This window comes from Meriones unguiculatus, chromosome 11 (assembly GCF_030254825.1).
Source record: "Meriones unguiculatus strain TT.TT164.6M chromosome 11, Bangor_MerUng_6.1, whole genome shotgun sequence".
Taxonomy (NCBI): Eukaryota; Metazoa; Chordata; class Mammalia; order Rodentia; family Muridae; genus Meriones; species Meriones unguiculatus.
This window is the reverse complement of record NC_083359.1, coordinates 100,199,219-100,225,166: the sequence shown is the minus strand read 5'-3', so window position 1 is coordinate 100,225,166 and position 25,948 is coordinate 100,199,219. Positions and strand designations below refer to the sequence as shown.

At 51.9% G+C, this 25,948-nt stretch overlaps 1 protein-coding gene across 2 annotated transcripts; it reads left to right on the top strand.

Annotated features, from left to right (window-relative positions):
- The first annotated feature begins 354 nt into the window (after positions 1-354).
- Positions 355-25,948, top strand: Ephx1 (epoxide hydrolase 1). 2 transcript variants are annotated; one of them, XM_021655569.2, is made up of 10 exons: positions 359-472; positions 10,768-10,908; positions 14,165-14,352; positions 16,275-16,455; positions 19,872-20,099; positions 20,981-21,110; positions 21,391-21,599; positions 23,539-23,647; positions 24,993-25,118; positions 25,521-25,948. In XM_021655569.2, exons 3-10 carry the CDS (start codon positions 14,170-14,172, stop codon positions 25,720-25,722), a joined length of 1,368 nt encoding a protein of 455 aa, XP_021511244.1. In that variant the 5' UTR covers positions 359-472; positions 10,768-10,908; positions 14,165-14,169; the 3' UTR covers positions 25,723-25,948. The 2 variants fall into 2 exon arrangements, with proteins under 2 accessions (XP_021511245.1, XP_021511244.1); XM_021655570.2 differs by lacking the exon at positions 10,768-10,908 and having other exon boundaries at positions 355-472.

The following is a 25,948-nucleotide window of genomic DNA, read 5'->3' as shown; positions in this document are numbered from 1 at the left end:
TCTGAGGATGAACCCCAGGGTCTCGCCCGTGCGAGGCAAGCACCCCCCCGCCAAGCTTTACCCCTGGAAACTTGGTTTTGCTTTTAACCTTTTTTTTCACTGACCAGTTCGTTTATAAAATAATGACAACAAAATTGCTTAAAAAAGGTGAGAGGGAGGCTGCAGCGCCGGGCCAGCTCAGGCTTTTGGGTTTAGATTCCTCAGACTGCAGACTTTTAAACCGCCCGTATCCTGTTCAGAGTCGGCAGGCTTTGCCAGAATAGGTGAAACCTTAGCTCTGCAAGCTTAGGCCAGCCGGGCAGCTCGGGGGCGGGGCTGAGGGTGGGCGGGGATAGCAGGGGGCGGGGATAGCAGGGGGCGGGGTTCACGGGCAGTCGGGGTCCCCGCAGCTCAGTGCCGGGCGGACAGGCTCGAGAGGAAGTGGGGAGTGGAGGGACCGCACAGCTGCCGCCGCTGGAGAGCGAGCCTGACCGTAAGCTACCGGGACGGCGGCGGCACCCCAGCGCGAGGGCGGCCGGGGCTGCGTGGGGGAACGCGCGTCCCCCCATCCCGAGGCTGACCCGGGGGTGCAGGCGGCGGTGCCTCCCTGTCCTGCACCGACGCTTCATGCACCCCTCTCCCGGGACGGCCCCGGTGCGCCTCGGGCGCAGGGGTGGGTGCTGGGCCTGACCGCGCTGCTCGCCAGCCCCTGACTCCCTCCCCTCCGGGGTAGGTTTGGCCCTTAGGCTTCCGGCTCGCGGCTTGCCCGGGCACCTGCCCATCCCGGGAGCGGAGGGCGCTGTCCACGCAGGGAGTCTTAATTTTAACTCCTCCAGGCGGCACCTCCCGCTCTTCGAACTTCAGGCAGCGGGAAGCCCAGTTTGGGGGATCCGGCGAGAGGTGGGGGGCCGGGAGGGAGTGGGGGGCGGGAGCGTCCAGTGCATGCGCGCGCAGGTCATCGCCTTTGCTAGCGACGACTGCAAACCTGAGACATTTGCTCCTCTGCCTCCGGATTCGGAGTGATCGTTTTTTTTTTTTTTAAAGCCCCGGAGCCCCAGAGGCGCACTTTGTTTTTTAGGGTGCTAGTGGCTTCCTTCCTCAAGCCGAGCCTTTCATTGGCTGTGCCTGGCCTGACGTAACAGAGGACTAGGAGGTGGGAAAAGAGCAAAAACATGGGCACGTTCCATTCCCAGTTTCCATTCCCAAACACCCACACCAGGAGGGCCACGTGACGGCTTCCTGTGTCCCTCGAGAAGTGCCTCCAATGGGCCTGTGCTGTGCAGACACTGCCCTGCACCCTGGGGATGGCAGGCCGCGTGCTTTCATGGGACCTGCGCCGCTTTTTGGGACAGACAACAAACAAGACTCAAGTCCCCGGGTCGGATCCCCCAGCACCACAAAACAAACAAGTGCATATTTGTAAAATACAAATTATGTCAGTGCGCTGTGGGAAACAAAAAGCATTAAAAAGCTGAAGGGAATGCGGAGTGAAAGGGGAAGGCTTCACAGAGTCAGGAGTGGGCGTCACTCAGGCTGAGCTGAGCTGAGGTAGGAACATGCAAAGGTCCCGAGGCAGGAGAGTGGCTGGTGTGGATGGCTTTTGTGTCCTCGTTTGCCGCCTGAGAGGAGTGACCAGTGTCCATGAGAGGGCCCCAAGCTTTTAAGAAAAAAAGATTTCCTCTAGACTCTTAAGTGCTTACCTAGCAAGTCAGCCATGTGAACTTCAGCACCATTTTCCGCCTTTTGGCTGTACTGAGTGGGAGGTGCAGGGAGAGCAGAGGGAGGGATTTTGGTGAAAGGGTGAGTGCCTCCAGCAGACCCCTGGGGCCCTGTTTCTGCCTCCTGCCCAACTAGTACACATGTGGTACCCACAAAGCGCCCTGTCACTACAGCGACATTCCTCCTCCCATCTACAGTGGCCCGGGCATGCCCAGACATGGTCCCTACCAATCTGGAGCCTCTGCTCCTCCCCCTCCCCCCCAGTATTCTGGCCTAAACTCAAATATTTAAAGGGCACAGGCTTCCCAAATTCTATTTCCTACTTCTTGTTCTGAGACCAGAAAGCATGGGAACACAGCCTGGTTGGAGGGGACAGCAGAGGTCAAGGATAACATTAGAGGCAGGAGGGCCACTACTCAGTCCCAGGGACCTTCTGGCTGCCCTGCAGGTGGTCTTCAGGCCAGGCTCGTGGCATGGCGGAGTCTCCAGGGGGCTGTGTTGATAAGACAGGGGGAAACCGCTCTGCTAAGAACCTTCTCCCTGCATGGTGGTGCCCAGGGAATGGGGGAGGCTGTGTCGCTAGCCTCCGTTACAGGATCAATTGCACAAACTGGTTCAAAGGATCGGCTTGCCACACCACCAGGATTTGTTGACTTTATTGAGGAAGATCACAGTTCACGCTTCTCCCCAGAGAGCAACTGTTTTCCCTCCCGACTGGCCACCATGTGCCTTCCCACAGTCACAGGCCTGGAGTGGCGTCTCGGCTCCCTGCTCCTGCCTGCCTTCCCTTTGCTGCCTGTCCATGGTCCTCAAGTATCTATGGACCCAAGCCACTGCAAGTCCACACCCTGTGCCCTCTTCCCACACCTGGGGAGCTCGCTTTAGGCAGAAAAGGGTTGTTTCGGCTGTTCGTTAAAAAGTCTTTACAGAAAAGTCTCTAGTTGACCAACCGAAAGCCTCGTTCTCTGAGTAAGAAGCAGGAGTCTTGGCTGCCCTGAGCATTCAAGAGGCTGGTGAGCAGAGACAACACAATATGGATGAGGCTTTAGCACGTCCTGGTTAGAAAATCTTGAGCAAACCTCCTCTCTGAATTTTAAGTGCTCTTTTAAATGGAGGGAAATGCCCCTTACTTCTTAGGGATGTAATATTACAGGAGGTGATACCGCAAGAGCCAGGCTGTCAGCAGCAGTGAGGACACAGCTCAGCGCTGTGGCTGTGTGGCCCGTGGCTCTCCCTGTAAACCCACAGGGAGGTGCAGGCAGGATCTTGGCCTCTGGTGCAGAAAAGAATCTCAGGGTGAGTCCGTCTGAAGCAGGCGTTAGCTTTCCCCATTGCAGCTCTTCTGCTTCCCCAGACCCACTGCCTAACCAGCTTGTCCGTCTGAGAAAACAGAATCATCCAGAAAACAGAAGCCCCCAGCCCCAGTGGGGGAAGGTGACTCCGCCAGCTTCCCACTGAGCACCCCAAGTGGAGGACTCCCAGTCCCTATCAGGATCCTGTCCCCAAGGAGGAGATGATGGTGGGGAGGTGATCTAGGGATTTTTCTTTTCCTGCCAGGTCTGAGGATTGAATCCAGGGCCTCACAAACGCTAGGCCACACTTGGCTCCCTCCCCACACACCTGAACTCCTTACTCGTGGCCCTTGGAGACTTGATTCTTTTTTTTTTTTTTTTTTTTTTTTTTCAGCCTAGACACCACTACAGGCAAATTCAGCACTCTCCCAGCCTAAAATGAAACAACCCAGAGAGCAGTGCTGGCCAGGCCTCAAGGGGCTATACAGGAAGGTTATCTACCACCCCTCCCCACACACACACCCGAGCAGTAAGGAAGGTGGATTGGTTCACTCAAAAGGCCCCAGGCTCCAGGCAGTCCTGGTGCATGCTAGTGAGGAGACTTCCAGACCACGAGGTTGCAATCACTGAGGAAAAGCTGGGAGCGGTGAGGACAGAGCACACAGAGTGGTTCCTGGAGGGGAGAAAGATGACGGTGTGCTGGACAGTTCACTCCTGCTGCCCCAACCGGGACCTCTGTCATCCCCAGCAGGCATGGGTGAAACTTCCTCCTTAAAGGAGGTGAGGTGTGCTCCTAGACATTCTAAGCAGTGGAAAACTTGACAGCTGCTATTTTGCGGGGCAGAGCTGGAGTTAGAAGAGTGACACTGGCACACTTTAGCACACTGACTGGCAATGTGGCATTTCCTGCATTTCCCTCATTACAGGACGTAGAACCTGTGTGGCAGCATTGGGGGATACAAGGGACAACAGAACTGGGCCACAGCTGAGTGGTCGAGTGTGTGCCTACGTGAGTGAGGGCCTGGGATTCGTCCTCAGCACTGAAAAATAATATTTTTATGGAGTGTGTTTGAGGGCCCATAAAATGGAGTCAAGAGGCCATTGTTAATGAGATCTCAGAAACACCTGCAATAAAACCTTTGCCTGAAACTAAGTGAAATAATAATTCCTAACTAATTAATGAGGTAGTTTTTCCAGCCTCCTTCCATTTAAAGCTTATAAACACAGGGTTGAATCAATACATTTGTGTGGCTTTTCCACACTGGAGAAGCCACTCCCTCTCTAGAGGCATTCAGGACCTGCCTACCCACCCACATGCTCCCCGCCCTCCCTAGCCAGCTTCTCTGTGGTGCTGAGGCCTGGAGAAGGCAGCCTCTGCCCTTAGGAGGCACAGAGGCAGCCCTAAAGGGCTGGCCTCCAGCGGGGCTCACTCTGGCCCCTGTCGTGCTTCAGCAGGGAGCACCTCCACACCATGAATGTTCTGGCCATCTCTGCTGACCCGTGGCTCCCCGATAGGGCTCTCCTCACGCTGTTCCATCCTTTCTCTCTTCTGCCTTGACTTCAAAGGCACTCGAGTCTTCTCTGGCAGGCCTGCTCCGGCCTATTCTCCTGAGCTCAGCTCCAAAGCTGTGCTCTGAGAGAATCAAGACATTAGGCCCAGTACAGAGCACGCACCATAGCTGAGCCATCACAGGGACAGTGACACTGAGGGAGAAGAGACTGGCTGTTACCCATCTGGATGGTCTGAGGAAGTCCCTACTTACCACTGACGAGCCTGAAACCTGGAATGGTGAGCAGGCTGCACTATCAGGAGGCCTGGGAATTGTCAGCAAAGACAATTTGTGTAGCACAAAGACTCCTTTGTGTAGCAGGGTGACAGAAATGCAGGAGGTTACCAAATGCTTCCCTTTCCCTGCTCAGAGCTTCCCTGTCTCCCCAGGAAGGGAGATGGGATAGCAGGGCCAGTCAGATCTAGGGACAAGAAAAAGGAAGCCACACTTCACTGTCCCTCTGGCTGACATCTGAGGGCGGCAGGTGCAAGGTTTTCCCGTATCTCCTCAGCCCCACAATTCCCAGGGCAAAGCATGGAACCCCAGGTGGAGCTGCCAGGAGCCCAGGTAACTGCCAGGAGATCTCACGCAGCCTCTCTGAAGGAGCACTCCGCTCCTCATGTCCAGTCGGTCACGTCCAGTCTTCTGCCAGCACTGGCAGGGCTCTGTGCACTTCTTGGTTGGCCTTTGTTCTGGAAAACCCCCGAGTACCCAGGCCTGTAATTTACCACAAAGACCAGATGTGCTGAGTCACTGTTAGCTGGCACTTGAGGATGATTTCAGGGGCACACCTGGCTGAGCACTTGCTTGCTGGGGCTTCCCTCCAAGGGCAGTTGGCTGACCCAAACCACCAGGCTTGCAGTGAGTGCCCTTTGACCCCCGAGGCTTGCAGTGAGTGTCCTCTGACCCCACACTACACTTTAGTCTTCCTTCACACTATCAATAATTCTCGATCCTTCAACCCTCCAGACTAGAATGAGAAACAAGCTGATACTGCATAAGGGGAACTTAAAATCTTTTTTCAGTCAAACCTTCTAATGTCTACGTTATTACCCAGAGAACTTAAAATTTCATCCAGTATTAAGTAATTCAGTCAGTACTAAGTAATTGTTGAGTAAGTGCCAGGGTCTGGGAATTCAGAAGGGAGGGATTGAAGACGCTGCTTACAGTGAGAGAGGCACACGCCCCGGCATGAGGGCTAAACCCAAACAGAAGCAAAGGCTGTGGAAGTAAACAGCCCCTGAGGGAACAGGAGAGGAGAGGATGCTGGCACAAGAACTAAACAAGGGTGGTTAGGCTGTGTGGCACAAGCTCATACAGGGGGAGGTGGGTCATCAAACCACACAGCCTGTGAAGGTCCCTGTTGTGAAGTATAATGCAACGAGGGGATATCTTTGCCCGGCTGAACCAAAATGTACCCCCGAGATATTACATTATCAACAGATCTGGTGTAAAAGAGGTTTATTGGGGAGGGGAAAGGAATGGTGACCTGGGGAAGGACTAGAAGCTGCTAAGTGGACATGCGGACAGGCAGACGGATGGGAAGCAAAGTTGTGAGGGCAGAGAGGGGGGTCGGAGAAGGAGAGAAGGGGGTGTGCATGCAGGAAAGAGAAGAGGAATCCCGAGAACAGAGCGAGATCTGGGGTGGCTGCTGGGTCCTTCTGTGCTTGCGCGCAGAGGTGGCAGGCAGGTCATGGGATGAGCAGCTACTGGGTCCCTGAGAGCGGGCCAGGGAATGGCTGGTACAGTAACAGTCCCGTTAACCAGTTTTGCCTTGTCTTGGAGCCATGACAAGTTCCTCAAGGTATTAACTCTCAACCCCTCCCCCGTTCGGTGTGTGTGTGTGTGTGTGTGTGTGTGTGTGAGAGAGAGAGAGAGAGAGAGAGAGAGTCAAATTTTCATGAGAGGCGCATGGTAGGCAGAGATCAGCGTGGGGAGGGCCGTCAGGGTTCTTACAGCAGTCCGGGGAGAGCCTGCAGGTGCCTGGGCTGGGTGTGATGGCAGAGAGAGACTTGATAGTTAGCGCTTTGGAAGAAAACCTGTGGAGTTTACAGATCTGTCGGTGGGAGAGGGAAGGATTGGCGGGAAGTCTGTTTTGGAAACCCGATAGTGGCACGTGAGTGGGAACCCCAGAAGAAGACAAAGCTTGGGGGGACAGGACCCCAGTACAGTGCCACAAGCGTTGGAGATGGGGAGACATCTAAGAATGCAAGGTGATGGGCGGATGTAAAGGATAAGACTCACAGGAAGTCCAGACTGGGCACACACGTCTCCACCATCTACAGGGCAGCAGGGCAGTGGGCTTACACAAATGTAGACGACGCCCCCCTCTGACGCCGGCTCCCCAGTGGCCTCCTCCCCTGCTTCCTACCCCAGCCCTGTCCTGCCACCTTTGTCCACCTGGGCTTACATTTTCACTGGGCCACTGGCGCTCACATTGACCTTTGCCTCGTGAACTTCACGAACGAGAGGAAGCCACACTGGAGCGTCCCAGTCACACCTGTCACACTGGCTTAATCATGTCATAGGAGGCTCTGGTGCTGCAAAGGCACCTGATTCCTGACACGGTTGAAGTAGATTCACACATAAAGCTTTCCACGGTTTAAAAAAAAACGGAAAATTAAAATTTACGTTTGAGTAGATGACGCGGGCGTTTGTTTTAAATGTTATCTGAATGGTACAAAAGCTGATAAGCACAGTGTTTTACCTGTGGCACTGTGGGACACAGCCTAGGTTGGGCGAGCACCCTGCCACCAAGCCGAGATTCATACCAGCACCTACCCTGAGAATATGTATATGTGCATAACCTTAATTCTTCTTATGAGGACTTAGTTGCTCATGAAATTTCCAGTAAATGACCACTGCCCTCCAGTTACTATGGGGTTTTTGGTTGGTTGGTTGGTTGGTTTTTATGCATCTGGGAGTTTTACCTGTGTGTATGTCTGTGTGCCTCATATGTACAGATGCCAGGTGCCCTGGAACTGGAGTTGTAGATAGGTGTGAGTTCTAGCAATGGAGTCCCACCCTCTGAGAGGATAGCTGATGCTCTGCTGAGCCATCTTCCCTGCCACAGATACAATGCATTAACATAAATACCAGCTGTTTTGTTGGTGGCGTGTTTGTTTTGTTTATTTGTTTGTTTAGCACATTTTCTTTGCTAGGCAGCCAATCATTTCCTTGGGGAGAACACCAAAACTCCAAGAAAAACAAAAAACAAAAAACACGGTTGTTTTTAGCTCTTGCAGCCCTAGGCAACAAACATGTTCCCTCACAGACGCCAGGAACGTCTGCCTGCACAGAGCCACACCCACAGCCCTGCTTTCTTTTGGAATGGCTTCCTCTCCAAGGCCAATTCTCTAGGCACAGTGCTTTTCTCGCTGAAAAACGGGATTACAAAACAAATGAAAAGATTACTGGGAGAATAAAACCTTTGAGGCAAGATCAGTTAACCTCCTGTTTCAGGCACCAGCTTGATTAAGGAACTTGGGACCTGCTTTTTGTTTTGTGTCCAAGCCTTTCCTGATATCCCCTAACCCTGGGGGATATTTTGAGGAGGTTAGAATGTTCTCTACCTCCACAGAAAGGGACCGCACATCATCATGAGCATTCACCACAAGATAGAGGCTCAGCAGACATCAGTGGAGGCCTAATGATGTAGCAGACGCCAGGGCAGGCACCCCGAGAACAGGGACGGTCACAGGCAACATGGGCTGGGCTTGGCTTGATCCTGCATCACGGCTCTGGTGAGGGCACACGGGCCGAACAGTGAGCACCTAGGACACAGCTGTGTCCACTGTGCACTCTCTTAGCCCCAGTCTGTGTACACAGCTGCAGTGGAGGGTCCCACACAGTGAATTTGGGGAAAGGAAAGGACACCCACTATGGTGGAGCACCTGCTCAGAACCGTTCAGCCTCATAGGTTGAGGATCCCCACACTCTGGACGACAAAGCCTCAGGGGGGTTCCAGAGCTTATCCGGAGCTCTGCATCTGCTGTGGTCGAGCTGCAAATGGAACCAGCAAAGGAAACATACTAGAACCCCTTATTGTGCCCCCGAGATTCTCTTGTCTCTAAAGCCCAATGTGTCAGAGCTGCTATTTGGAGTGCCGTGGCATGGAAACCCTGGAGGACAGCCAGGCAGCCTCCTCACCGTGTCACCAAGCGTGCAAACGTGCCACCATGCTACCCAGACCACAGGCACTGCATGGCACCTGACTGTTAGTGACACTGGCATGTCACATCTTCAGGGGACTCGTGGTTAAGTCTTCCCTCTCAACCAGCTCTTCCAGGACCTGGGCCACCTGGGACTTCCCTCTCCTTAAAGGTCCATGAAAAAGTAAAAATCCAGGTGAAGTATCAAATCAGATGTGCCTATGGCCACTTGAGCTCATGGTGGCACCTCCTGAGGTGGCCTTCACTGCCACCAATTACAGCAGCGTTCCCACCTTCCCTAGATACAGACAGACTCTTCATCCAGCGGTCTCCAACATCCACCGAAGTGATAAAACCCCCTTTTCTACAGTCTCCAAATGAAGCAGGAGCCAAGTCTGTCCTGTGCTGGATCTCAAGTGCTCAGTCTCAGGGGAGGAGAATATGGGCAAAGTTTGTACCCACAGTCAGTGAGACCAGCTCTGATTGGCCAGGCTCCAGACTGCACTTGAAAGGTATTGTTTATTATCCTTTCCGCTGGAGGGGAAAAACGACTCACAGTCTAGGAGACCCCTTGGTGGCCGCAGTACCCAAGCTCATGGTTCTCGTGTTCCAAGCCCCGGGGCCGGTGTGAAAGCTGCAGACTGTAAACACACAGTAGGGTAGCGAGCTAGGGAGGGACATGCAACAGTCACAGTGACAGAAATGCATTCTTTGGCCGTAAATTGTAACCCTCACAAGCATGGAGCTAGGAACTTCCTTTCCCTGATTCTTACCTTAAATAAGTGTTAGGGTTCTTTTGTTTTTGTTTGTTTGTTTGTTTGTTTGTTTAAAAGGGTCCATGAATACTGGATTTGCCTGTACTGTTGATTAGCAAACACAGCAAACCCAACTTGAAGAAGGTCAATGCCAGTAGCTAATTTGAGGCTAATCAGAAATAACGGTTCTGTGTTCCTTTACAACCTGCTGTTAAGGAATGAGTGGTGGATGGTCGGGGGGTGAACTGAAACATTGCAGCCAGTCCTGCTGTGTAGTCTGAGGCACGTGAGCAAAGTATAATACTGCTTTATAGAGTGGGTAAGACTAATAGTCTTCTAACCTGGCTTAGAAAGTAAGAGACGGAGCCCTTAAATTGCTCTTCAGATCCGTTGCTTTGCACCCCCACCACCCCTCACTCTGTTTTGAGCTTTTTGGAAGATAATACTTTCCAAGACACCCCACCACATGGATCCCTTAATATGAAGACAGTTCTGAAACCTGTAATGTATCGCTGCATTTCTGTACATCCCTGCTGATGAGAAAGCAGAGCTTGAACTGGGCCCAGTGAGAGGCTGACGGACAGTGACTAAATTCAGTTGCACTTTGACAGCACTGTACTGAACATTCCAGCATCACAACCAAGTCTGAGGACCGTTGCTAAGTGAAATAGAGTTACCTGAACTCAAGCTCATCTCTGTGATGCCTGAGGGTGCTTCTGTACATGGAGTAGACACAGCATGTGTGTGTGTCACAGATACATTGTAAAAAAGAACACGCTACAGTGTGGATGGGACAGACCAGGGCAATGGGAGATGTCACTGCTTACAATCACAGTGTTTGGGGTTTGTCGTTTGCTCTGGATCTTTTGGGGAGGGAGCATGAAGAGGTAAAAACAACTTTCCAGAGTCAGTTCTCTCCATCCACCAGGCAGTTCCCCACGGTCAGGCTTGGGTCATCGGCAAGTGCTTTTATGCACTGGGCCGTCCTGCCAGCCCAGCACAGTTTTAAACTAAGAGATATTTCTAAAATTTCCATTTACACTTTCACCCATGGGTAAGCAAAACCCCACACAAGGGGTGCGGACGGGGGCAAAGCAGACATGAGTCATCCTAATGCCCTTTTGCCTGGTTCTGTTTCTTCAGATGGAGCTCTAGCACTGGACCTCTAGGTCACTGTAGTTCAGTTTGCTGACTGAAGTCCAGGGTGATAGCTGCCCTGTACACACAACGGACGAGCTGAGTCATTGGGCTGGAAAAGTGTAAAAAGGCAGGGTTAGTAGAGACTGACACTCAGCTACCCTCACTTGTGTGCTTTGACCAGGGAGGAGTCAAGGTGTTTGCATTGAGCCCTGGTGAACAGCAGAGCATGCTGAGATAATTCTGCCCAGACAAGGAAAAGCAGGCCCTTCTCTCCCCAGGGAAAACACCAGCGGTGCTTTGGACCTCTTTCTGCTTCGGTCAGGTGAGGGGGCAAGTTCCCTGGGCAGGCCGGTCAGCTTTTCTGCTGCCTCCACTTGCTGCTCTCCTGGGAATGTCATGCAAATTGGTCTTTTCTCAGTGGTTCTGTCACCACAGGTGACAGTATTCCATCTTCTCAAATCAGAGGACTCCATGCTGGGGACAGAGAACCCCTGGAAATGGGAATGGGGAGGAAGACTGTGCAGAGTCCCTCTCTGAATTCAGAAGGACTCCTCTTAAGCCATCTCTCACTTGTTTTAATTCAAGCTGGTCTCACACCTGGCTGATGAGGACAAGGGCTGAGGGAGCCTCAGGTTGAGAGACAAATGCCTTGATGTCAGGGACTGGGGAATGGAATGATGGAATGCACACCAACACACACAGAGATACACACAAACAAATACACAGAGATACACAAACACAGCCATGCACATGCACACACCAGCATCCTCTCAGTAGGATGACAAAGCTTGCTCTCTGGCACCCAGACTCCCAGGAAACATTTTCACAGAGACTTTGAGCCACACAGACCTTTACAGGCCAAGGAGTGAGATGGGTGGGAAGTTGAGGTCTGTATTCACAGGGCATGGCTTTCATGGATGGCTGTACTGGGATCTTGATGTCCCAGTGCCTGTGGCTGATGGCACCGGGGTATCTGATGTGGTCAGATACTGTGGTCAGAGTGAGGTTGGCCATGGAGGAAGCTACATGTGTATGGCACCAGATCCTGGTGATGGATGGGTATTGAAGGAAGAAACGGAGGTGGCTCCAGGACTGAAGGTAGGACGGGGGCGATCAGGAGGGTGTCTGCCAGGCAGAAGCAGTTTCCCCTTGAGATTCCTTCCACACCAGGAAGCGGGTACCCCTGTGTCAGCTACATCCGGGAAGACCCATGGCTACCCCCGTGTGGCCGGGTATCTCTGGAAATGGCACACAGTGGCCCAGCTCTTAAAGGGGTAGCTTTCATCAGGAACAAACCTGAGGCCTCTACACACACCATCTGACCCTTGGCCTCCTGATATTAGCAGATAGAATGTGCACACGTGGTTTTCAAAAGGGGTCTTTCCTGTCTTGGGCTTCCTGCTCTGTCACCCAGAATGGTCCTGATGATAGCGTGTCCAGTGAAACCTCCTCTTCCCTTGCCCCAGGGATAGGCTCAGGTTCATGCCAAGCTGGGCACTGCCCTGGAAGACGGCAGCTGAGGAGCTTGGGCCACAGTGCTGGGCTGGGATCTCTCTGGTATTGGTTTGCAGACAGCAAGTTCATCTTTCTTCCTCCTGAGAGAAGAGACAAAGGCTCGTGGATATTAAAGTGCAGCTTGGATTTTCTGAAACATAATAGTGCATGCCCACAGAAACTGGAGATGTGGATACCAGGGCCCAGGGTGGGTTGGGGACTAGAGAGGGACAGGTTCAGGGTGTAAGGTTTCTCTTTGTCCGGATGACAATACCCTAACATTGGCCATGCAGATGGTTGGCCGTGTCCATGAGTACACTGCAAACAGCTGGACTTTACACTTGAAAATACGCCCACTGTAGGGTGTGTGTGTCCTGCTTTAATGAAACTATTGAAAATGCACAGAGATGGCATGCGTAGCCAAAGGTGGGCTTCCTACCATTGTCCCCCTTCAGCTGGACTCGGTGTCCCAGAACCTCTAACCTCCCACTTTCCTTTTAACCTATGAAGAACCCTCCCCTTCCAGGACCACACAGGGGACAGTAATCCCTCTTTTCACGCATGGGGTGTAGGGAGAGATGTTTGAGCAGCCTCGGGAGCAGAAGCTCCTCGGAAGCCCCAGGCCTCTGAATGCAGCCTTCACAGCCCACACCCAGCCCCTTGCTAGAGCTTCCATATTCACTTCCCAGGGTTGTGGGCAGTTCTCACGACTTAGTGGAGTTACGAGTAAGTTTTGTCTCTAATGTTTTACAGGTTTTTATATTGTATATTTACCATTGTTGGCCTAAATAAGAAAATTATTGGCCAGGCATGATGAGCCTGAGCCATCCCTATAATCCTGGGTAGGAGGAAGCCTGAGGCAAGCAAGAGGATGTCTGGGGTTCATGGCCAGCCTGGATAGCTTGGCCAAACTCCGTCTCAAACATCACTAAGACAGAACAAGAGCCAGTGCTTTTCCAAATACTACTATTAATTTAGGAATAGCAAGATACACAGATGAGGGCTGGAGAGATGGCTCAGCCCTTAAAGACCAAACTCACAACAAAATAGATAAGAGAATACAAAGATCAGAATAAATTATGCCCACATTAGAAAAGGTTGAAACAAAGGGTTGTTGTTGTTTTTTTGTTTTTGTTTTTCTTTTGTTTTGTTTTGTTTTTAAGACAAAAATAAGGAGAGTAAGGAGTGTAACTCAGTCATGACAGAGCCCTTGCTTGTTATACTTGAGACCAGGGACTATGTCCCAGTGACCAAATTAGTAATAATAATAATATCAACAACAAAGATAAGATTAAAGCAAAGATGCACACCATCAGTTACTTTGAAGCAGTAACCTTGGCCACTGTGACTAGTAACCAAAGTGGTGTCAGAATGAGGTGGAAGACACTGGCCACATTGTTGTCATTGCGAAAGTACTTCTGTGTGGGGCTGAGACAGCCACTGTGCAAGCTTAGGGCACAGAAGAGTCTTTCCCCACAGCTACTGTCAGTCATATAGAAGAATCATTTCTTCATAAGCCTTTCTTGTGGGACTGACATAAGAAATACCATTTTTATCCTGACAACATTCTTTTTTTTTTTTTTTTTTTTCCTCTCAAGACAAACATGAATAAGGCCAGGAAAAGGTCATACGTTAGTAATTTGCTAGTCATTGTGACAAAATGCGTGGTAAGAAGTAACTTGAGGGAAGAATTTGTTTGGGCTGTGCTTGATGACAGAGTCCATCGATGGCCGGGCAGGCGTGGTAGCAGGAGCTGAGGGGACCCACTACATTGTATCCACAGCCAGAGAGCAGAGATGAATGCTGGCCTCAGCTCCCTTACTTCTTTCATTCAGCCTGGGGCTTTCCCACTTGGAAAGGCACCAACCAAATTCAAAGTGTGTCTTCCCACGGCTGTTCAGCTTTTCTGGAAGCACAGGCATGCCCCGAGGCCAGTCCCCTAGGGGGTTCTAAATTCATGAGGTTGACATGAGATCAACCATCACCTATGGAAATGAATTGGGGAGGAGCCTTTGTGATAACTGCCAGTTGACAGGTCCTGGCCAGGTTGTCCCTCTTGCTGATGTGTGCTCTTCCTCTCCCAGGAGTCATGTGGCTGGAACTTCTGCTGGCCTCAGTGCTGGGCCTTGTCATCTACTGGCTTGTCTCCCGGGACAAGGAGGAGATGTTGCCACTTGAGGATGGGTGGTGGGGCCCAGGGTCAAAGCCCTCAGCCAGAGAAGATGAGAGCATCCGGCCTTTCAAGGTGGAAACATCAGATGAGGAGATCAAGGTGAGACACCCTTTCCTAGGCAGGGTACAAACCTAAGGGGCATGCCTGCTGTGGTTTCCCTTGGACCAGAATGGAGGCAGGGCTGAGTATAAAGCTTTGGAGATGGACCATCCTGAGGTTTCATCTGCCCACTCTTCTCCCTGAGGACATGTGCGTTTTGCCCCTCAGGTGCAATTTCTGCTTACTAACCCCATCTGTCTAGCAATATTTTCATCCCCCCACAAAGCTCAGGAGGGCTTCTAGTAAAACCACCGCGTGCATCATAGACCAAAGAAAGCTTCCATTCCCCTCCCCTTCTTCCCACTTGAGGCTGGTACAGAGGGAGAACATAAGTAGATGTCCCTGGGCTGGTGTGGAGGTCACACCTACAGTGGGAGGTGGTTCTCCGGATGTGAGTACCGTGGAGACCATAGGGTCAGCCTTCGGCAAGCCCCTACTGTGCGTTGACCACTCGGGGCCCATATTTCTGTGCCAACCCTGCCCATTGTCACCTGTTGCACCAGCTCTCAAAGCTGGGCCCTGAAGCTGAGAATGGTACAGCAGTGGGTCCCAGGTGACGGGGAGAACAAACAGAAGGAGGAGACGTCTCTGGGCACTGGGCTTTCCACACAGAGCTGGAGTCAGAAAAGAGGGGCCAGTGGGTAGGGAAGGGGAGAAGGAAGTCTCTTTGGGGAGCCAGGCTCAAGCAGGGTCACAGGGACCAGACCTTACACCATGGCCCCTCTTTTTCTTCACCCTGTGATCCTTGAGCAGCTACTGTGTAGGATGCTCTGCGGAGTCCATAGAGAATGCAGAGACCCTCGCCTCACACAGTTCAGCATTTAGCCTCCACAGGCGAAAAGCGAGTGCACCTAGTGATGCAGTGAGCCACGTGTCCATAGAGATTAATGTCATGCGGGCAGTAACAAAAGGTCACCAAAGTTCCCAGGAGGAAGGGATTGAGAGTAGGGTCTGGCCCGAAGCCAAGAGCCAGCAGCTGAAGTTCAATGTGTGGGGCACACTGGGCCCTCGAAGCTGAGGGTGGGAGCTGAGCTCTGAGGCTCACTCCTGGGTGGAATCCAGACTTGGAAGGAGTGTAAGGTTTCCAAGCCTGTTTGGGGGAGGCCAGGGGACGTGGAAGTCTCTGGGAATAATGACACCCGAGCCACTCCATGAGGCCACAGGTGCGTCCCTCAGCTGGAACGCTGGCTGAACTCGTATCTGGGTGGATTGCACTTGGACCCTGGGCCTTGGGCAGTCCATTTTATCTGAGTTGGGATCATTGGGTGCTGTACAGCAAGGGCTGGCACACCACGGCTCAAGGCCAAGTGTAGCCTACCACCTGTTTTATAAGTGCCTGCTGAATAACTTCCATGTCTTTAAAGGAGTGTGGAAAAAAAAAAAAAAAACTAAAGCAAAATGATAACTGGAGTCCTGCGATGACTGTTGTGCATTTGAGTTTCAGTACTGTGTGTAAGTCTGACTGTAGAGCTGCCTCGCTGCTCAGGAAGGGGTCATCTGGGGCAACTCTTTTGCTGCGTGGAAAAAGTGGAGGTCTTGCATCTTGCCTAAAATCTTGCTATGTTACTCTTTACAAAATTTGCCAGTTCCAGAACTAGAGATGGCTTGGTGAGTTAAAACTGAGTAGTGTTCTCACACCTACGAGATGAAAGCTCAGTGCTGGGGGGAGCTAAAAGGGGGGCATCCATCAGGTGTGGCCTATGCAAAGCCTTCCAGTCTCTCTCCCTGCACCTCTCATTCCACGAAACAAAGACAGACCAAAGGGGAGAAGCCACAGGAGAGAAGCCCTAAGCCTCCCAGGGAGCCAGTGACACACATGGGGACCTTGTGTCCCCCCTCCACGCTGTCCATCTATGGCTTCAGCCTTCGCTCTGAGCTGTGGGCACCTGCCTCTGCCACCCACCCTGGCTTCTTCACTGCAGGACTTACACCAGAGGATCGACGCGTTCCGGGCCTCCCCGCCTTTGGAGGGCAGCCGCTTCCACTACGGCTTCAACGCCAACTACCTGAAGAGAGTGGTGTCCTACTGGAGGAACGAGTTTGACTGGAGGAAGCAGGTGGAGATCCTCAACCAGTACCCGCACTTCAAGACCAAGATTGAAGGTGGGTTTCCAGGACAGCAGCCTGGCCTGGGGGGAGGAGCAGTGAGTCACAGGAGCAGCCTTCCCGCAGGAGACAAGTGATGCCGAATCAGCCATGCTGGAGCACCCAGTGGTAGGTCGAGGAGATGTTGTGGTTCACCATCTTGCTAGGATGTACAAATAATGCTGAGTCAACAGTCCATCAGTCTATAGTGTTAGACGTGAGGGCAGAGCAATGATGTTCCAACCAGGGACCCGCAGATGCCACTCAGCAATGCGGAGAGCTCCTTGAGCAGCGTCTGTCAGGAAGCCTGGGGTCTGGGCATGGCTTGCATCAGCTCAGCCCCACTTGGAGTTTTGGGCTAGACAAGTTTATGCAGTGCTCGGCAGTCGATTTTATGATAAACTGTCCTGTCCAACCATAGCCTCAACCTCCTGTCCCGGCCCTCCTACGTGCTGGCCATCAAGAGACAAAGTTAATCCCAGGATCATCTTGTCTGAGTTAATAGTTTTTTTTTCCTTAGTAGAAAACAAGGTTTGTTTAAAAAATAAAACACAAAAGCGCACAGACTCAGAATTAAGCAGGGGATGTTTAATAAAATCAGGTGATGCTGTTATCCACTTATTTTTATTGTGCATGTAACATACAATTTGCTGGCCTTGATCTTTAAGTACACAGTTCAGTGGCTCAGCAGCAATAAGTGTGGTATTCCGTGGCAGTAAGGTGATTCGTTGTTAGGCCTCCAGCAGTTTTTCACCACCCCAAACTGAAAGTCGGCACCTGTCACACCCCAGCCTTCTGGCCCCACTCAGCCCTCAGCAGCCCGCCTGCCCACTTCTGTGAGTTCACCTGAAATCACTCATTTAATGGGATCATGGAAGTGTCTGTCTTTTTTTTTCTATTTGTGCCTGGCTTCTCCTTGTCCTCATGTCCTGAGTCGGCATGCGTTAGAATTTGGTTTTGTGGCAGTATGGAGTCCAGCATGCTAGACAAGAACTGCACTGTTGAGCTCCGTACCCCACCCTCCTCTTGCTTTTCAAGACCAAATAACATCCCATTGCAGCAAGGAAATGTTTTCTGTATCCATTCATCCACCCAAGGACACCTGAGGCTGTTGTGAATGACACTGGACAGAGGTGTGCACTCACCTCTTGAAGACCCTGCTTAGGACCGGGAACACTGCTGCATGCCTCTAATCCCAGCGCTTTGGAGGCTCAGGCAGGAGGACTGAGCGTTCAAGGTCAAAACACAAAACAAAGCTTAAAGGCTCTTCGGTTCTTTGGGCTGCCACCCAGAAACTGCAGTGCCGAATTAGATGGAAACCCTATACTCGGTTTTTCGAGAAACTAGCATGGTCTTTTCATCAGCCATGGAAATATTTCACATTCCCGACAGGATGCACAGGTGTTCCAGTTTCTCTCTGTCTTCCCCAGGGCTTGTGAATTCCTGGGATATGTGACAGTAGCCACCCTGAAAGGGTATGGGATGGTATCTCTTCTATATGTGAATATATATTGTTTTCTTTGTTTTTCCACCACACTTCATAGCAGCAAGCATGTTTTCATTGAATATTGGTCACTTTTGGTTCTTTAGAAAAATGTGAGTTCAAATTCTTTGCCCATAGTTTTTGGATGCTGTTTCACCATATGGTCCAGGCTGGTCTGAATTTTTGGACATACTTGATCCTCCGGCCTCAACCTCTCGAATGGCTGGGGCTATAGGTGGAGTTTGAAGTTACTTTGGAGTCAAGTTTCACTCTCCCTGAGTGCGGTTCTTTGGACCCTGGTGTCTCCCACCATGACTTTACCAAGCGCATCCAAGTCACTTTACCAAAGCCATCTGTTCAGACTGAAGGACCAGCCTCAAACGGCCAAACGGCTTTTGTCATTTAAAGCCAAACGGCCCCGCCTCCTGGGCTCAGACCTGGAGCTCTGTGCGGTCTTGGATTTTCCATGAGCTTCCTGGGCTCAGGCCCGAGCTCTGCGCTGTCTCATTTTCTGTGGCCATGCAGCATGTCAACATGTGTGACAGTGAACATGTGTGACCATGTGAACAGCGTACTTCTCCATCCCAGACATGGGAGTTGCCATGGCCGTGTGTCTCTTCACAGCAACAAAACCCAAACTAAGGCCCTGATGGTAGTCCATGGCTGCCTGTGGCATGCACTCAATAAATTTTGTGGAAACCACTCTTGGTCCTTTTCCCAGGCTGGTGGCAGCCAGTCTAGGCACAACTCTCACACAGCCCCATCACCACAGAGGAGACAACCTGCCTGCAGGGAACTGGGGAGGCTAAGCTTTCGTTTTGACGAGTTAAGGATGGTGTGTGTGTGTGTAGGTGTGTGGGTGTGTGGGTGGGTGTGTTGAGCACTGAACACAGGGCCTCATGTGTAATAGACAAGTGATCTGCCAGTCTGTTAAATAAGTGACTACTTAATGCTTTTTTTTTTTTTTTTTTTTTTTTTTACTTCCAAATTTTTCACTTCAGGCGGGTTCATCAGAATGTAAGTGGCATGTGGCTGTTGCATACACAAACAAGGTCAGGCCAGTCAATACTTCAGCTTGACATTCCCCTAGATGAGAAGCTATTGGTGGCTGCCAGGGGTGGGAAAGTCCTTTTTCTTTGTGGTTGTAACTGATGGTAGGTGAGCCGTGGCCACACACAGGCAGGCAGCACCAGCTGGACTGAATGGGTTAGAAAAAAAAGAGAATGTGAATACAAGAGGAGGGGGGGTACTATCAAGATACAGACAGACAGACATGATAGATATATGTGTGTGTTTGTATCTTGATGGTGTCACGTACAAGTGCATTTATGTATGTGTATATATGAAATTATTGAAGAATAAATAAAAATACTTCATTTTTTTAAAGGACATAGCCCCATGTAATGAGTATACTGTGCATAGAAATGTTTGCCAAACTGGACTATAGCGTGGCCCTGACACAGTCATTTAATTTCACGGCCATGAGCTCTTTTGTCCGTTAGATGAGCACTCTGACGATCGTCACTTCACACGACTGTCCTGCGGTGCTCTGTCAGATGGGACCCTCCGTTGCGGGCTGTGTGGGCCTCTCCCAGTCCCTGATGTGCTCCTAATGAACAATGTTTATGGGGCCCTGCTGTAAGCCGGGCACTGTTCTGGGCCATGGGGACGCAGAAATGCTTACCCAGACCATCTCTGCTCTCTAGGGAGCACACTGTGATGTGACGGGGCGTCAGCCCAGACAAGCTCATAGCCAGAGCAGACTGTAAAAGCTGTAAGAGCAGCTTTCATGGCCATCAGTACCTTGGGGACACCAGGGACACAGCACTTATTCTCTCCCAGGAATGGCACACGGGGGAACAGGGTCTCCAGGACCTCAGCCATTACTGCAGCAGGCCCGTCCTTCCCTCGGCCTGCAGGCCCTGTCCCTCACTCTGTGCTCTGTCCCCAGGGCTGGACATTCACTTCATCCACGTGAAGCCTCCCCAGCTGCCCTCAGGCCGCACCCCAAAGCCATTGATGATGGTGCATGGCTGGCCCGGCTCCTTCTATGAGTTTTACAAGATCATCCCACTGCTGACTGACCCCAAGACCCACGGCCTGAGTGACGAGCACGTGTTTGAAGTCATCTGTCCCTCCATTCCTGGCTATGGCTTCTCAGAGGCATCCAGCAAGAAAGGTACAAGGTCGTGAAGCACAGCCCAGACTGTGCTGTTTTTGCCAGCGTCTGTCAGGGCCGGCAGCACCCTGAGCCCTGTGCTGTGGCTCACAGATTCTCTGGTGCCTGCAGTGCCCTGAGGGAGGCGGGACCAAGCACAGCTGTGGCCTGGGTCTTCCTCAGGTCACCAAGGCTGCTTCCTTCTCGTCTCCTGTGAGCTTCTTTCTCCTCAGCCCGGGGAAAGAAAGGTCTGGGGAATTTCCAGGCACCTGGGCACCTACCCCTGACTCCCCTGTGTAATGCTCATTGCACTGGTAAGTTGGCACGTGCTGTCGAAGCTCGCAGTGAAGCTGGCTCCAGAAGCAAGGACGCTGACAACCCCCACAGCAACCCCCTATTTCAGACTCGAGCATGTTTATTTCAAAGTGTCCTTCAGGACAGCCAGTCCTGGGTCAGGCTGGCCCCTGACTCTGTAACAGGAAGAGGGAAAAACGGCAAGCAGCTAAGAGTATTTAAAAACATGGCATCCTTGCGTACAGCTAGAAGGCAAACTTACTTCCAACAGATGCTGCTCTTGTTTATTGCATGGTATACAAATACCAAAGGTGGGAAACTCATCCGTAGAGAGAAAATTCTCCACGGGGAGTTCTAGCTGGCGGCCTCAACGTCCCTCATTGATTCCTGCTGGGTGTTTGTGAGGCCTCTTTATTGCTTGCTTTCTCAGGCACGTGCCACGGCTCATCTCAGCCTGTTGCAGACTTCTGATTTGATGATGTTTTGCTATTTTATCTGCTGCTGCTAAGGCTGTACTTAACAAACTCACTCACTCAGAGTTCAAAGCGCGGCTACCATAGACCGTTCTTGACTGCGCAGAACACCCTGTTTGTCCCCTTCACACTCAGGCTTAAATACGGTGGCCACTGCCAGGATCTTCTACAAGCTGATGTCTCGGCTGGGATTCCAGAAGTTCTACATTCAAGGCGGGGACTGGGGGTCCCTCATCTGCACCAACATGGCCCAGATGGTCCCCAAGTGAGTGGGCGTAGACATACGGGCACGGCACAGCCTCACCAGGGTCTGTGGGTGGGTGGAATCTACACAGGACACAGGACAGCTCTGACAAGAACACTCTAGGAATTTTTTCTCTTTCCCAACCACCCACCTCCAACTCAGTGGCTGCCCCAGAGGGAAGGGTGCTGAAGGAGGCTGGCCTGTGCTCTTAAGTTCTTCAGTCTGTGCCTGTCCTCCCTCTCCTCTCAGACCTGTCCTTCACAGCAGCCAAGCTCACTTGCGTGCATTCCTCTGCCCACAGCCACGTGAAAGGCCTGCACCTGAACATGGCTTTCATTTCAAGAAGTTTTTACCCCATGACGCCTCTCCTGGGCCAACGTTTTGGGAGATTTCTTGGCTACACTGAGAGAGATATGGAGCTGTTGTACCCCTTCAAGGAGAAGGTTTTCTACAGCATCATGAGGGAGAGTGGCTACTTGCACATCCAGGCCACCAAGCCAGACACTGTGGGTAAGCACCCCAGGGCGGGGGATACAGCCTTCACCCACAAAGTCCCTCACAGGGGAAGCAGAACTCTTTGTTTCCCTGACTGAGAGCTGACCCCAGGGCTTCACACATGCCAGACAGGTGAACTGCTGCTCCGCACAGCTATAACCCCGTGTATGAGAGGCAGAGTTGAGGGGAACCCTGCAAGTGTTGGGCCAGCCTGGTCTACACAGTGAGTGGAGTCCCAAGCCATTCTGGGCTACATAGCAAGACTCTTAACTCAAGAAAGAAAGAAAAAAGAAAAGGAAGGAAAGAAGGAAAGAAGGAAGGAAGGAAGGAAGGAAGGAAGGAAGGAAGGAAGGAAGGAAGGAAAAAGACACTAAAAAATTAATTCATAAGAAAAACGATAAGATGATCAAACAATAGTTTGCTCAAAGGTGTTTAGAATACAAATTGTTTTCTTCTATTTATGGTTGTGAGCCTAGCCTTTAACGGCTGAGCCATCTCTCCAGCCCACAAATTGTTTTCTAGTGGGTACAGAGCTCGCTCGCCCCCACAGGCCTGGTGATACAAGCGGATGTGTAACCCCGGCTGCTCTGGCTCCTACAGCAAGAGAATCCAAACAGTCATAGCCTGCCTGAAGAGCTCTGGCTGAGACCCTGTCTCTGAATAAACAGACAAGGAGTGAGGCAGCTGACCGGGGGAGTATTTGCCTTGATCCTGCTAAGTCCTTGGGCCCAATCACCAGTACAGAAGAAAAAAAAAATACCACTAAAAATGTATTTCTTCTTGAGACCAGAACCACTTTGTTTTCCTGGTTTTCTATCATTTACACAGCTGTAAAATATATGAAAGACAAGGGAAGGTGGGACCATCCTTAGAAGTGCTTCTCAACCTTGCTAATGCTTTTGCTTTTTGGTACAGTTCCTCACGTCGTGGTGACCCCCAAGCATAAAATTATTTTCGCTGCTACTTCATCACTGTAATGTTGCTACTGTCATGAATCATAATGCAAATATCTGATATGCTGGATATCTGATCTGCGATCCCTGTGAAAGGGTCATTTGACCCTAAAGGGGTCATGACCCACGGGTTGAGATCCACTGCCCTAGCTGCTCCAAGGAATGTCAGGTGTCCTCTGGATGTTCCTCAAGTCCCTCAGAGGACACCTGGAGTCATCTTGCCTATTTTGGGGCTTCCCACAGTTCCCACGGCAGTTCCATACCTACCCCAAGGACCCACACCGCTCCCGATCATATAAGCACTTGGTAGAGTCAGGCTTTCTCTCCAGTTGCGAAGCAGCCGTTTGTCACGTGACTAGAAGAGCAAAACACAGTACAGAGAACTCAGTCGCCAGTCTCCTGCCTTCCGGCTGCACTGCCAGAAGAGCTTGCCGACATTGTCCCTTGTACGTGTTGTAAACGCAAGTCCCCAGGTAGCCAGCCGCAGCTGGTGGACTGTTTGGGGACCTCACCTCACTTTCTAAGTAGGTGTCCTCGGGTGCCATTGCCTGTCCTCATCCTTTGGTGGGTGGAGAGAGCATGGACTCTGTGCTCTTGCTCCTTGTGCTCAGCATGACTTTTGTGATGCTTCTATACTGTTATCTCCCAGCATTGGTATTTAATGCCGGAAGTGGTACCTAGAGCCTCATGAATGCGAAGCAGGTGCTGCTCACTGACCTACCCTGCCCCTGCTGTTTCAGTGGCAGGATCAGTATTGTAACTCATGGGCACATCAGTATTGATTTGTCACCATTTATCCTGTTTTTGCCAAAATACAGTCTGTGAATCCCGTAAGATTACAGGGAATATTGATCTCTCTCTGCTTGCTGTGTGGGGCGACGCAGGCCAGGGCTGCAGAATTGGAATTTCTGCTGTTGCTCTGTGCTGCCCACACCTCCGTCCAGGAGTCACGTGCTCTCCGGAGCCAGGCTTGACTCCCTCCCTTGCTCCTTCCCGCCCAGGCTGTGCTCTGAACGACTCTCCCGTGGGCCTGGCTGCCTACATCTTGGAAAAGTTCTCCACCTGGACCAAGTCAGAAAACCGTGAACTGGAGGATGGAGGCCTGGAGAGGTGAGGCCCCACCAACTTCCTGTCAGCCTGGATCCCCAGGGCTCTCTCTCTCTGCCTGACATTCCAACCCCGTCTCCAGGAGCTCCGCAGGGGAAGCCAGCAAGCTTCTTCAGGCCTTGGCTTACTGCACCTTCTACTCCATGGCCAATGGAGTCCTGTATAAGGGATGGTGACAGACATAGAGGCAATGAAGGGCCAGTGACTTGTTCGGCCTCCTAGTTGGTGGTGAAGTCCCCAAAGCAACATATACCCTTTTTTGCAGAATAGCTGGTCCTTCTTACGTGGGACCTGTACAGCCTGTGAGCTTTGTGGAAACCAATGGGAATGGGCAGAGCTGTGAGAGAGCATGAGGGCGCACTGGTGTGTCGCTGTGACAGAGCTGTGTCCAAGGAGTTTAGCGTTGATGCCAAGCTCACTTTTGGCATAATCACAGTGAGGGGCGTAGACTGCAGGCATCCAAGTGGGAGGTCCACTCGGGGCCTGAATCCGCATAGGCAGAGCTGGGGTGAGATGCTGTATGGAAGAGACAGTTCCATGTGGTCTGGTTGATCTGGGGTAGATAGTGCTGAAAATGGGACTAGCAGCATCTAAGGATTCTGGGAAGTCTGGTTGACCACAGAGAGGGACAGACTGTGAGGACAGAGCCAGTAAGAGCCTCATTCCTACAGACCTGAGCAATAAGAGCAGTTTCAGGGTGCGGGGCTGAGAAGGAACAGGAGTAGAGGTAGGGGCGGGGAGGCAGCTGGTGATGAATCTTGAGAGCAGATGATGTAGCCAGCCAGGGAGGAGGAGGCTAGCAGTGGCCAAGGAGGCTGATGGGACCAACACTAGCAGGTCAAAACACCTCTAGGGCAGGAAAACCCAGAAATTCCCGGCCCAGACACAGTGGGCATGGGTGCCTGCTAGTCTAAGATCTTCTCAGAAAGGGTGTCTAGGGAGGTGGGACTGAGGTTGAGGCCTTTGGAGGAGTCAGCCACTGGGGTTGAAGGGGTCGGCAGAGTTAGGAGGCCACTTAGGGCTGCAGCTAGTCACAGATAAGACTCAGAGGACCATAGGACTGAAACGCTGCGGTCAGCCCGTGCCATTGTTGGGGTGGCTGGGTAGTGGGCAGCCTATAGCCCAAACAGAGACATTTCTACAAGGTAGACAGCTAGCAGGGACGGCTGGAACTGTGGTCTGTGAAAGGTCACACCCTTGAGCAGCAACTCTAATTCCTCAGCCCTTCCCTGGGCCCCCAGCCTATGAGAACTAGGCAAGGTCTGAGGTGATCAGCCCGAAGGGGGAAGCACTTTGTTGCTGACAGCCAGGCTTTCACTGAACCTGGACATCCTGTGTGCTTTCCCAGGAAGTTCTCCCTGGATGACCTGCTGACTAACATCATGATCTACTGGACGACAGGAACCATTGTCTCCTCACAGCGCTTCTACAAGGAGAACATGGGCCAGGGCATAATGGTCCACAAGCATGAGAGGTAAGCCTGGCTGAGCAGGAAGAGGGGCCTCTGGGGCTGGGGGATGGTTACCACCTATCCTTTACCTCAGAACAGGTTTGATGACAAGGTAAGAAAGACACCAGACATCCTCGCTTTCCGCTCCTTTCAGGGGCTGGCCTGCTGGGTCAGGGGCTTTGGGATTCACAGGCCCATCGGCAGAGGGACAGCCAAGCAAAGTGGGCATCAGAGGCTGCCCTTGCCCTGCTGAATGACCTCCCTGGCAGAGAAGGTTCTTAATGAATGAAAAGTAGAGAGTATAATGGAGGGTAGCCACACCCTTGTCGTTACGGCCCGGTGGGACTTGGCTGAGCCTCTTCGGGCCCTAGGAGTGTTCTCTGGAAACAAGGTCCCAGCTCCTCAGCTCGCCCCTCTTCCCCGCAGGATGAAGGTCTTTGTGCCCACCGGCTTTTCGGCCTTCCCTTCCGAGTTGCTGCATGCCCCGGAAAAGTGGGTGAAGGTCAAGTACCCCAAACTCATCTCCTATTCCTACATGGAGCGTGGGGGCCACTTTGCTGCCTTCGAAGAGCCCAAGCTTCTGGCCCAGGACATCCGCAAGTTCGTGTCCCGAGCAGAGCTGCAGTGATGGCGCCAGGTTCCAACCATGGCTTCAATGGCAGCCTGTTTCCTCCCTGGTCACGCTTAGGGACGCTGACCCCTTTCTGAGGAGTAAGTTTGCTTCTGTCTCCTGACCACACTGGGGGGCCAGCCTGAACCCCCGCAGAGTCACCTCTCACCACCCCCGTAAGCTCCACCCTACTCCTCACCTGTGTTAAGTCCGTGGCTTTAATGATAAATGGATTTATTTCTAA

What these genes read in the sequence shown, in the direction of transcription:
- Ephx1 (XM_021655570.2), top strand. Translation starts at nt 14,170, where the DNA reads ATGTGGCTGGAACTTCTGCTGGCCTCAGTGCTGGGCCTTGTCATCTAC. An exon ending in ATGGCCCAGATGGTCCCCAA is followed by an intron (nt 21,111 to 21,390) that starts GTGAGTGGGCGT and finishes CTCTGCCCACAG; the next exon opens with CCACGTGAAAGGCCTGCACC. An exon ending in CACCAAGCCAGACACTGTGG is followed by an intron (nt 21,600 to 23,538) that starts GTAAGCACCCCA and finishes CTTCCCGCCCAG; the next exon opens with GCTGTGCTCTGAACGACTCT.